At 43.0% G+C, this 12,217-nt stretch overlaps 1 protein-coding gene across 8 annotated transcripts in view; it reads left to right on the forward strand.

Moving 5' to 3' along the window:
* Window positions 1-12,217, forward strand: part of KALRN (kalirin RhoGEF kinase) — a 459,777-nt gene that overhangs the window by 154,621 nt on the left and 292,939 nt on the right. For all 8 annotated transcript variants that reach the window (XM_054277949.1, XM_054277952.1, XM_054277950.1 and 5 more), the window contains exon 3: window positions 8,651-8,765. In XM_054277949.1, coding sequence (XP_054133924.1) covers window positions 8,651-8,765 — 115 coding nt within the window. The remainder of the gene's footprint in view (window positions 1-8,650; window positions 8,766-12,217) is intronic.

Consider the following 12,217-nt stretch of genomic DNA (forward strand, 5'->3'; position numbering starts at 1 on the left):
TTAAATAAGCAGTGCCAGCACAATCCCCCAGGCTTTCACACCATGATCCGCTGCAGGCAGGGTACAGCTTGCTCCATATAGACTCACCAGCCTCCAGACTTAGATATGCTCAAAATGTGCTGTTCCTGACACAGCTAGAGGTCCTAGGATTTACACCTCCTCTTCATGGGTTTCAAATGCAATGACTATGGGCAGCAATTCCCTTTATTGCAGAACAATTTGAGTTGCTGGTGTTCAATGCAATAGCCCCAGCATCCCCTTCCAGCCCACAGTGTAAGTACTGCCCAATGTTCCCCATGACTGTTGTAATAAAGTAGATAAAGGAAATTATTTTAACATTTCAGGTTCTTTTTAATTAAAATGGAATAATTTCCTAGAGTATTCTTGGAGCACAGAAGAAAATTTTTGACAAAAAAGGAAAATCAAACCTGGATTTTTCCAAGATCAACAACAACAAAAAAAAGTTCTGTAGTTAGCACAGAGTCTGGGAGCACATTGTGTTTTAATCATTCTTCCTTGAGGAACAGGAGAGTTTTATTGAATCTTCTTCATAGTTTAATACTACAGTTAATTTTAACGATAACAGTACAGTAAAGTTGTCAAGGGGATTCTCCTTACACCAGCAGAATTTATCAGCACACACAAAAACTCTCAGCTGAACATGTCAGTTACAGAGTTTATTGCTTTTCTCATCTGCTGTAGCTCATCAGCTTGTTTGTCTGTGATTCAACAGGAAACTTGCAGAGAACACACAAGACCCTTCAGGCAAGGCCTATGCTCTGCTTTGTGTTCCAGGGTGGTGGATGCTCCACACCTGGACCTGCAAAAGGGCAGAACAGGCAGGCAAGGCAGAGCAGCTGCTGCCTACTCCACAGCAGGCACAACAGGACCTGCCTGCACAGCCGTGTCATCTCACAGGAGCACTCAGGCTCTCACAAGTGCACTTAATTTCAGAGTTGACATACAGATCTGTCTGGGCATGGATTCATCCAGCCTGAGTGCTGTCTGGGGCTCTGTGCCTGGCACTTCCCCTCAGCTGAGCCAGCAGCAGGCGCAGGGCTCTGCATCTGCATCCCTGCACCGCAGGAAAGTTGAGGGGTGGTGGATAATATCAAGACTTTTTCCTGGAACTGGTTCTTGGTTTCTTCCAGTGATCTCATCTATGAGCTAGACTGAACCTGAACAAAGTTCACATGTGTGTCTAAAGAATACCTGAATCCCATTCCACAGCTCCTATGCAGAGCCATGGACTGAGCAGTGGTGGGTGAGGCGCATCCCAGCCATGGCTGATTGCTTCCATTGCTGACCTCCTGGAAGCAGATTAAGCAGGGGGCTGGCAGGGGGAGGCTTTGGCCACCTGCTTGTCGTCTAAACACTAATAAAATCTTGGCTTTGCCTGGGTGGTTCAGTGTGTTGCTTCCAGCAATGGAATGGTTTTGGGAGCCATTAGGGAATGAGTTACAGGCCAGAGACTGATTTTTGTATTCTAAGAGGGAGATGAATGCTGAGGAGAAGACATAAAACAGGTCGTAGATTATTTTAGGTGGTTTTTTTTCAGTGAGAGGTGGTGAAATATTTTGGAAACTGGGCTTATAGTCTTTCTTGGGAAACAGACTGTTTTAGAAGAGTGGTGTAAATTGGGGCGTTGTTCAGCTGCTTGATTATATTTATGGTAGATTTTCTATTGATCAAGGCAGTATGGAACGAAGTGTATGAACTTTCCGGAAAGAGAAGGGAATTTGTTACCATGTTGCCTTCCCATGCATGGAAATTTTCATGCACTTAGGCTATAAAAAGCTTGGTAGTTGACTGATGTCATGGGTCTTGCTGAAAGCATTTCCCCACATCCCACCCAGAAGAGTTTCTCAGGATCCTTCCCGGTGTTTCCGCTCCCTGGAGGGCTCGGCAGAGCGTGGGCTCCTGCTGTCATCCAGGTACTGTCTGCTCATCTGCCGAGGCAGGAGTACAAAGGAGGAGGCTGGCCAGGTTTCTGAGAGCGTGGTTGAGCACAGAGGAATTAGCAGCAGAAGGGTGTAATAAGCTGGTGAGCTGCTGCAGCTGTGACAAGCAGAGCTCCCAGCTCGTGTCTGCAAAGCAGGAGGGTTTCCTGCGTGCTTTGGGCACCAAAGGGCACCGAGCAGGGAGAATGGATGCACTAACAGCTCAGCCATCTCCATCCTTTGGTAGCCCACTGTCCCCAGCCCCACATCTCGAGTGGAACCTCATGATCTGGGTCACAGCAACCTCTAAACATGACTGAGAGCCTTAAGGAAAAGCAGAGATTTCCTGAAAGGTCTTTCAGAGAAGGAATTTCACTGTAAATACATCTAAAGAAAGGACAGCTTTACAATTAGATTCCACCAAATTGAGGCCAGCAGCATTAATGAAGGAGGAAAGCTCAGAGAAGAAGACACTGACCTTCCCAAGGACACCACAGGTCACTTAATGCCAGAGATATCACATGTCGAGGTACATGTTTTTTCTTCAGTAGATGCACTTCAGCCTTCAGAAAAAGGGTTGAAATGAGACCCCCAGTGCCTCTGGGAGCTGAAAGAGTTCACATCCTGGTTTCAGGAGGTCACAAATGCTGGTTTGTGGACACTGGAATTTGTATAGGGTTGGGAATAAAATTAACCAAAATATCTAATTTTTGAGTGATGTAAACATTTTGTATTTACACAAGAAGTTTTGATTTAAAAGAAAAGTTTCCATTCTCCTTTTCCTCTGGAATGGAAATTTCAAATGAAACATCAACAGTTCTTCTATATTTTGTTACAGAAAAATATCTTTCTTTTCATACCATTCCCTGGTGTAATTTGGAAATAACAGAGTTCAAAAAACAGAAATCTGCAATTAGAAAAACATGGCATTCCTTGACTATTTCTCCACTCTTGCCTCAAATGAGGAAGAGAAAGAGTGTGTTATCAGGGTGAATCTGTCCTCTCTTTGTTTCTCCTGATTCTGTACAGCTTCCAGCCCTGTGCCCTGGGGTGTGGATTTGCAGTGTCTGCTCCACTATCAGCAGTGACTGGCATCACCATGTGCTGTGGCTTATTGGCCAGTATACATTTAAAATTAAAGAAGTAACCCCAAAATACTTGCATAAAGCAGTGAAAATGAATTACAAGATGCAACAGCTTGTCTCTTCAAATCTGTGCAGTGGCTTTGGGTGATTGCAGGACAAATCTACTTGATAGGAAAAGGAATCACTCAGTGGCTGCTCTGGGCATCCCATCTAGAGTGTTGGACTTGCTCTGCCAGGAGATCTGGTGAGAACAATTAGCCTTGTTTTTGGAGTCATTAACCCTAAATGTAATGTCATGAAAGTTTGCCATTAAAATTTGATTTGGGGAATTGACTCTGAGACACGGATGCTGCAAAGAGCAGCACTGTGGGTGATCAGGCCCTGGTGATTGCACTACACCTGTGTTAATTGCCTTGTTGTGGGAGCTTAAATTTCCATCACTTGCACTAGAATCACCTGATTGGAACCAGCTAAACTGGAGGGTGGTCACACAGCTAATCCTGTGTGTGACCCTTGCAACAAATTAGTCTGTCTTGAAGTTGCAGGAGTTTTAGTACAGAAGTCTGCTCACAGTAAGTCCAGTAGCAAGCAGACTCACAGAGCTCAGCTATGACAGAAAAAGGAATGTTATTTTAAGACTCTGGATACCTTGATACTTTCCTTTCCTAGGAAGTCTGTCAGTTAGATTTAGAAATCCAGAGTGTATTGTTTATCACTGTATTGAAGCGCCTGACATCAACTGAGCTCTGTCTGTCTCCTGGCTCTCTTCATTATAATTCATTTTTTCACCATATTTTGGACTGAAATACCTGATGAGGATTATTTCAGCTCCTCTGGAAACTCACTTACGGTCTCAGCAGAGTCTCAGCATCAAGATTGATCAGCTTATGATCTGCAGGGTCAGATGAAGTGATGCATTCACTTGAACTGCAGTAGACATCTGAACAGGGGCCAGAGACACCGTGTGCTGCTCCTGGTTCCGCTGCTGCTGTGCTGCAGGATGTTAGACGAGGTTCTTGGGAACCTTTACATGTGTGGACATTTGCCTGTGTCTCTGGCTAATCCTTGTGAATTCATGCTTATGAAGAGAGTGTGAAAGGAAGCAGAGGGTTTGAAACCCTTAAATGTGGATCTCTGCAGGCAGATAAGGATCGTGGTGGAAGGGCTGATAGAACTGGAGAGACGCAGCTTGAAAACAGAGCTTGATAAAATCATTATCTGGTGTATACAAGAAGTCTGCATTAACGGAAACTAATAATTTCCTGTCCTCAACAGGATTACACATAGCTGGAATTTCAGTTTATTGTGTATTAACAGGGATGGCTGTGCCTCAGGACACAGAGATTTTGAGATTGGTAAAGCCTATACACAGAGTTCGCATCACACTTTGGCATGGCCAATTTCTTGTCGTACCTGTGGGCAGTTGGGGCCACTGTAGGCAGAAATATTTGGGGCCATCACTAAGAGGTGTTCAGACAGCTGCCAGAACAAGGATCTTGTCACTGGAGTCTCTTTCCTCTTGGTTGCTGGCTTGACTGGCAAAGTGGTCATCAGAAGGCCACTAACTGTGCTGCCTGCCTGCATGCAGGTTTCTGAGATTTCTTTAAGGTTTTCTTTTAATGTGGTATGCATAACAATGCCTTGTGCCATCACTGCAATGTCCCTGGATAATTTGTGGAGGAAGAATTATGTGATCTTATTTCTGGGAATAAACCCTGAATTTAGCCATGGGTTCTTATTGGATAGAAGAAGGGAGATGGGAAGAACTGGCAAAGAAGCCACTGACAGGAAAGGCCATCAACAAAGGATTTTGTAGGAGAAATGCAAGGCATATATGGCTAAATATTTGTTCTCAGTGTACTCTGTGCCCTGAAGAGCATGTGTTTTTCTAACTCTTTTTTCCAGAGCACTAATAACCAGACCATCTGTTTGCCTCTGTAAATCAGAGCAAAGCTCATGAAAACCCAACTTGAAAAACAGTAAGAAATTATCAGCTGTTTGTTTTAGCATTTAATAACTGTAATTAGCAAGCCTAATGACATGTTTGATTATTTCATCACTGGTCTTCGAGTGCAGGGGGAGGCAGGAGATGGGACTTATTGATTAGAGCAATTGAGACTCCTGGCTTCCTTCTAGTTTTTATTGTCTTTTTAAACAATGTGCTGAGTAGCTCTCTGAAGACTGTGCATGTACAATTGGTGTGGAGATCATGGCTGACTTGGGGCAGGATTTGGCTCCCTGAGTGGATTAGTAACAAGCAGAGTCTCAAGCGCTGTGAAGCTCCAACACTCCAACACAGTGGATCAAGTCAGAAAACCTCATTTCTTCTCCTGGTTCTTCAAGTGACTCACTGTGGTATTTGGACTGAACTTCTTCCCCTCTTAGTACTTTAATATTCCCTTCAGTAAAGCTAACAATAAAGAAAAAGAATGGTATAGACAGACTCCCTGCACAGACAATGCCAGGTTTTCTTCTCTTTTATTGTGTGTTCCTACTTCTTAGCAAGCTCCATTAGAGGAGATGAACATCCTTATGTAGGCATGTTCAATGGTGGCAATATTCCCTTCAGTATTCCTAGAAAAGCAGAGATTTTGAGTTAGAAAATGTGACAAAAACTCTGCATATTATCAGTATTTAAGAGAGTAAACCACAGTTACAGAACTCTGCAAGTCTAATGGTGAATTAAACATACAGTGTTTAATTAGTGTTTAATAGTTTGTTTTAGAAGAAATCTGATGTTTCTTTATACAGGCTCTTGGTAAAATTGTAAATTATGTAGGCATTCCTAAAAATTAGTGATTTCTCAGTAACTAGGATTGCATGGAAGGAAGCAACTGAAGGATTCTAATATGTATGATATATTTGTAATAATACATCATTTGAGCTTTCACTATTGCTCAAAGCCTAGAGCTGCACTTTTATCACAAATGTGAAACATTTGTTTCTAAATTTAGCATGTCTTGATATTTTACCCAAGTCTCCTTGTTTCTGTGTGCTGTAAAACTAGAAGGAATCAATCTGGGTGCTTATTTATCCTTCCATCATCCAGAAACGTCCAGCTGGGTCAGCATGTAACCTTCCTCCTCCAACGAGATTTAACCCATTTTCTCTGGTCTGTCCTGGTAACTTCTGACCCTGTGCCTGAGCCTTATTTATCCTGCTCCCCTGAGGACAGTTTAGATGAACTGTTGAGGGATAGTTTTTATCCTGAAGCAAAGACAGGACAGGAATGTTCTGGATCCTATTTTCTTTTCTGTAGCTGAAATCTTTGGGTTGCTGTTACTGAAAGGATCAAGAATTTTCTGACTTAATGTTTTCAGCCTACCAGAATTTGCACAGGTTTCTATTTATTTATTTTGTGGAGCTCACTTTGGTGGAATGGTAGGTGTTAAAGGAGTCCCTGACCAGAAACACAATTTTTGGTTTATGAAGCCAAGGTGAATGAGCAGCATCAGAGTGATTAGTGCTGCTGGGCTGTGGGAAGCTCATGGCCCTTTCCAGGTGTTTCATATCCTCAGAGAGGATAATAAATGTAGGCTTGGAGTCTTCTGATCTCAAATCTTAGTGCTTTTCCACGTTGTACAAATATTTAAATGATTGTGAATGAAGGAGAGGGAGCCTGAATGAGTAGCGGGTAGCGTGTTCTTCTGGGATACAGTTCAAGTTGAGGTCTCTGCTTCAGCAAATATCTGGAAGCTTTTGAAAACCTTGGTTACATCTAGATATGATGGGAAATGTTTCAAAACCTTGAAAAGCCTCTTGTGTTGAAAAAGAATTTCCCTCCAGCTCTTGTTACTTGTATTGGTTTGCCATTCTATAGGCTGGCTTGCTTTTCTGTTGGACACGTATCATGCATGATATAATGGTTTGGCATTGATGTGGTGTGTGAAACAATCTCAACAAAGGGAAAATATACTTAAAATGAGGAAGCTTTTTTTCATAAAAAGGTCGGAACATTTAGATGAGTTTATTTCCTTGTAAATGGAATTCTTTTTTACATTATGTCCCCACTTTCATGCTATGTGGCAGAGGCATGGATCTGCCAAGGTGACACTGAATTCCAGTGGACCTTCCTCATCTTCATGGTGTAAAGCCAAAGGCAAATAGAAAGGACAGAGATTTTGGTGGAGATTAGGCAGGACAGTTTTTGTACTCCATATGTACCCCTGTCTGCACGAGGGCTCAAAATAAAGATGACATCTGTTGTTTGCCTCTCCATTTGTATCTCTGGACAAATCAGACACAGCCTGGCTCCAATGGAGACGTGCACAGTGTAATCCTTCAGGTGCATTGCATCCACTGAAAACCATGGGTGCCAGTGGCACCTCTATTTGTATAGATGAAGTTTGTGTAAGAGACTCTGTCTTGTACAGGCAGCAGTGCTGTAGAAAACTCTTTAGACAAACTCTTTTTAATTTGGCAATTAAGAATTATCTGTATTTTAAGTAAAAGAATATATAGTAACAAGAATGTGCCAGTAGCACAGACTGCAGGTGTCCCAAGTTCTTAATGAGAGAGCACAAGTGTGGATCAGTGCCAGAGATGTTCATGTCCTTGCGTAGCTTTTTCTTCTTGTTGGCCAAGTAAATTAGCTCAGAAAGCACATGGGTTTCCTTTCTCAGAAGTGATATTTCGGTTAAAGGGATTATACTTTCCATTGAGAAGTGCAAACTCATGTGCATTTTTGCAGCTTGTTTGTGAGGTCCTTGCAGTTCTGTACTAGCTTTTTGAGCTGTAGTTTAGCTGTAACTTTTCCCTAGATAACCGTGCAAACATGTATCTAACAACACAATTCCTGGAAGAAATCCTGAGATAATGCATAAAGAAAGAACTAAACATTGAATGAGGTACTAGATTTCAGTTTCACTCTTCTTAAACTTTGTTTACAGGAGAGAATAAAATAAGATGCTGCAGAATTAGATTATATTTGCCCCTTTTGCCCCTGTATTTGTGGTTGTACAGTTCAGGGTAGAGTTATTCCTTTAATGCTAATCCTTTAGATAATTGTTGTAAAAGACAAAGGGGCAGACACTGACAGTTTAAAATAAGTGATTTTTAAGACAGGAAAGCTACAGGAATGCACCACCTCCTCCCCCCCACCCAAACCACCCAAATATTCTGAGAAGACATGAACTTGTAATCAAAATTTTAATTCAAATGAAGTACCTGATAGATTAGAACATTGTGCTGCATAAATGTTGCTGGGATACATTGCTGCAAACTGGCAGGATGTACTAAACTCTCTTGAAATGAACAGTGCAACACACTCAGCAACAGTGAAAAATGCTTTCACTTTCTTGGTGCTGACCAGTTTAAAACTATCCCCACAGTAGGATTTCACTAGCATCTCCTGGAGTGGCAGATATATTAGATTTGATGGGATTAGGTGAAAGAAGAAGTGCTAGTAGCAATTTTCCTTGTGTGGGCTTTTTTTTTTTTCTTATATCCCCCATTTGGAGCTCCAGCAAACGCAAGCATGTCTTCCTCGATTAGGCAAGTCTGAAAGCTACAGCGGGTGCACAGACTCTTAAATGTGCTGTAATTTATATTTATCAATTCAGTGCACGTAGTTTTTTTCATGTGTGCTTCCTGTCTGATTTTCTAACAATCCTTTATTTTCCACAGGTGGCCGTGATAAACGAGGTGGTCCGGTCTTGACCTTCCCAGCCCGCAGCAATCATGACAGAATAAGGCAGGAAGACCTTCGTAAACTTGTGACTTATTTGGCCAGCGTGCCAAGGTAAAGCTGGAAAGAAAACACTTCAAAGCTTAGGGTGGATGGGTGGGTGGGGATCTTGTTCTTGGCAGTTGCTGATTTCCAAGTATTAACATTTAGTACCTTGAGTTCTTGGGGCGGAGGAACAAAAGTGTTCCCTTCCTCCTCCTGTGTGCGCTCCGGTGGTTTTTATGGCACATGAGGCAATGCAGGAGCCCCCAGTGAGGAGGCAGTGGGAGCAAACCTGGGCTTCAGGCTCTTCACAGCCTCGAGGAGCAGCTCTCATTCTCCATGTTTCTGTGCAACTCTTTTAAAGGAGTGCAAAGGCAGGAATGCTTAGAGGTCTGCAGTTAAATATAGCAAGCTGGAGAGAGCCTGCTGTCTGTTGTTGCTTTTTAATACCTTGTGGGAGGTTTGGGAGAGCTGGGGTAGGGGGCTGTAGTTCCTGGGGAGGAGAGAGTGCCTAAGCAAGAAGGCAGATATTCCTGCTCCAGTACTTTCCAGAGATTTCTCCAGGGTGGGGAAGGAACATGGGTGGACCAAAGAGGGAGCTCTCAAAGAAAGGCATTTCAAATTGTTCTGGATGTAAACCACCACCTTTCCCCGCATTAGTCTCTGTGGCTCTCTTCCAACAAGCAAGTCCCCATCCTTTTCCCAGGGATACTGGAGGAAAGGTGTGTTGCCAGAGCATATTTATTTTTTCAAGCCTTGGGAGATCATTTATAGGGCTCAGTGCCCAGGGAGGTATTTCTGATCCAGCCTCAGAGAGTGAGCATATATATGGCCTCATCCAGCTTCCTTTTCCTATTTTTAAGCTTGTCAAATATCCTTGCCCAAAACTCTCAGCTGTTGAGGTGAGTGTTACTCCAGGGCAGGTGAGGGACTGAGAAGGGATGCTCAGGTTTGCAGGAACACATCCTGTGCCACCCAGGATCTCCTTCTCTTTTAAACCCCTGGAACATGAGCTATTAACAATGTTCATGTTTTGGCAAAGAGTGTGAAGTTAAGACATGAAGGGCAGAGGGGTTGGCTGCATCTGGAGGTCAGGAGGTAAGGGTCTTGGAAATGCACTCTGTTTCTTAAACATGCAATGTGCAGAGGACAAAGGTTGTGTTTGGTATGGAAGAGGGCTAAGGAGACTTAATCATTTGGATGCAGAGTGAGTAGCAAATGCAGCCATGTGCACCAGATCTCCCAGTGCTTGTTTCCTGGACATCATAAGTCCTCTGGTGATGCACTTTTTGCTCTTTTGAACTTTTGGTCATCAAGGTTTTACTAATAAGTGAGTCTGTTTGCTTTTCTCCCTGCCTCCTCTCATTTCACCCGCTAGCCAGCTCCATTTTCAACCATGTTGTGAGAGACTTTACAGATATGCTGTGGGGCTGGGGGAGCAGTAGGTCACTCCCTGGGAATGTGTCCCAGAGCTTGGCAATTCCCCCCCACCTGCTGCAGTAATGAAACTGGTGCCCTACATATTATAATTTTTTGCATGGTTCCAATATGAAGATATGACATTGCTCTGGGTTCCAAGCAATTGTGGAGCAAAAATGACCTTCTAACATGTCAACCTTTTCTGTTAACTGCTCTTCCCTCATGGAGGTGGCAGTAATAGAAAGATGCATTCTTTGTGTTCCCCACTGTTACACAACTGAATCAATTAGCTCAGTCTTTGATGCTGCTTTTAGTTGCCTCACTGTATCAGTGCAGCAGTGATTTTTCTGTAATGATGCAGAACCTGGGCTCAGAACTACATGAAGGAGCCAATACAAGACCTGGCTACCTGTGTTCCTAGAAACACTAAAAACCATTCTCCTCCTGGTGGTCACTACAAAGCCTTGTTCTGTCCTGGTGTGTGAAGCCTTTGGAGAGTGTCTCTAGTTATACCAGAGAACATCCTTTCCTCTGTGCAATCTCCTGTCATGAAATTGTACCCAGCAGTAAGAGACTGGCTATGCCTGGAGCACTTTCACTGGCTTCCCAAGGGTCCTTGCAGATTGGACTCCTGGAGGTATTAACTGGAGTATTGCCTCCTTCTTGGGATGATTGCACATTGAGAGGCATGGAGAAAAAGCAAGAGTGATCAGAGGTCTTGAAAATGTGGCCTGTCAAGGAAAGATTAAAAGGGCAGAGGTTGTTCAGTCTAGAGAGTGAAAAGTGCAAGCATGTTGTCATGCTGAAAAATGAATGGTTTGTAGGGCAAAGACAAACAAATATGTTACACCAAAGCAAGTAAAGATTAGGCTAGATATGAGGAAAAGTTTTCTAATGGATTCCCATTAGCACTATAAGACATACAATTTTTTTCTAAAATCCTTCTGTTGCTGTATAGACAAGCCTCTGGCATTGATATAAATGTTATGGAGAGGGTATGGTAGATCAGGAGGTTATTTCTCCCAGTTCTTCCTAGTCCTGTTTTGTCTGGTGCAACAGCTGTGAACTTGCTGCTTTAGGGGGGAAATGTGACCACAAACTTAATGGGTTTGGCACGTGGGATTGTATAACCTGTGTGGTGTAAGGAAACACCGAAAACTCATTTTCCCTAAACATTTTGTTCACTTTAACAAGGGCAAGCAGCAGAGCTTTCAAAATTATTTATGTTTTGGAAACAAATATATAGAAGGAACAGTTGGAATTCCTATCACTGGCTCTCAGTTCGTGTTTATTCCAAGATGAGCGCTCTAGCTACTAACTACATCAGCCATCCACCAAAATAAACAATTTCATTAGCAGAAACTCTGAACAGGATGTCAGAAGAAACTGCTTAAATGTTGAGTGCTAAAAGGAGAAGAGTTTTCTGTGCTAGCTGAAAAAGTAGAAATTCTTTAGGAAAAAGAGACTGTAATTTATCATATTGACACCAGGATAATAATTCTTTCTTGTTCCTGGTGCATTGGTTTCTGAGTGAGACATATTGCTCTCCACATTGATACTATCTGTCACTTAACCCTTGTTTTATATCTTAATGGAGGGGGCAGAGGTGGCGCAGTGCTGGGAGCTTGGAGCAGGTATGAGATTGGTGATGAAATGTGATGATAGATTAGGGTAAGTGAAACCAGAGTCTTGCTAGCAGTTTTCAAAATTTCTGATTCAGCTTTCTGCAGCTCCTTCTTCAAAACCAGAATAATAATGTGTGCTTTCTGAAAGCAGCTATGTGTGCTTGAGTTAGAGCAGAATAGTGAGGGCTTTCATGCAGCTGGGAGCCACAGTCAGGCAGGTGCCTGCAGGCAGTGGGGTTTCCTGTGTGGTGGAGGATTACTGCCTGGGGGTGAAGATCTAGGAACACTGCTTGTTCCTATCCCAAAACGGTAAGTTTTCAGTCCACAGTGCTTGGGGTAATTTAAGGCTCCTGGAAGGTTCAAAAGCCTGATCCTGCAGTTTTGAGGAGGAGGAGGAGGTTGTGAGTGGGTATGTGACACTGTGAACTAATGCGGCCCTGGTTCGGTGTCCTACGTTGCTCTTTCAGGCACATCACAAGG

Source organism: Melozone crissalis, unplaced genomic scaffold (assembly GCF_028551555.1).
Source record: "Melozone crissalis strain CALT ecotype California unplaced genomic scaffold, PUWL_Pcris_2 ptg000023l_1, whole genome shotgun sequence".
Classification (NCBI taxonomy): domain Eukaryota; kingdom Metazoa; phylum Chordata; class Aves; order Passeriformes; family Passerellidae; genus Melozone; species Melozone crissalis.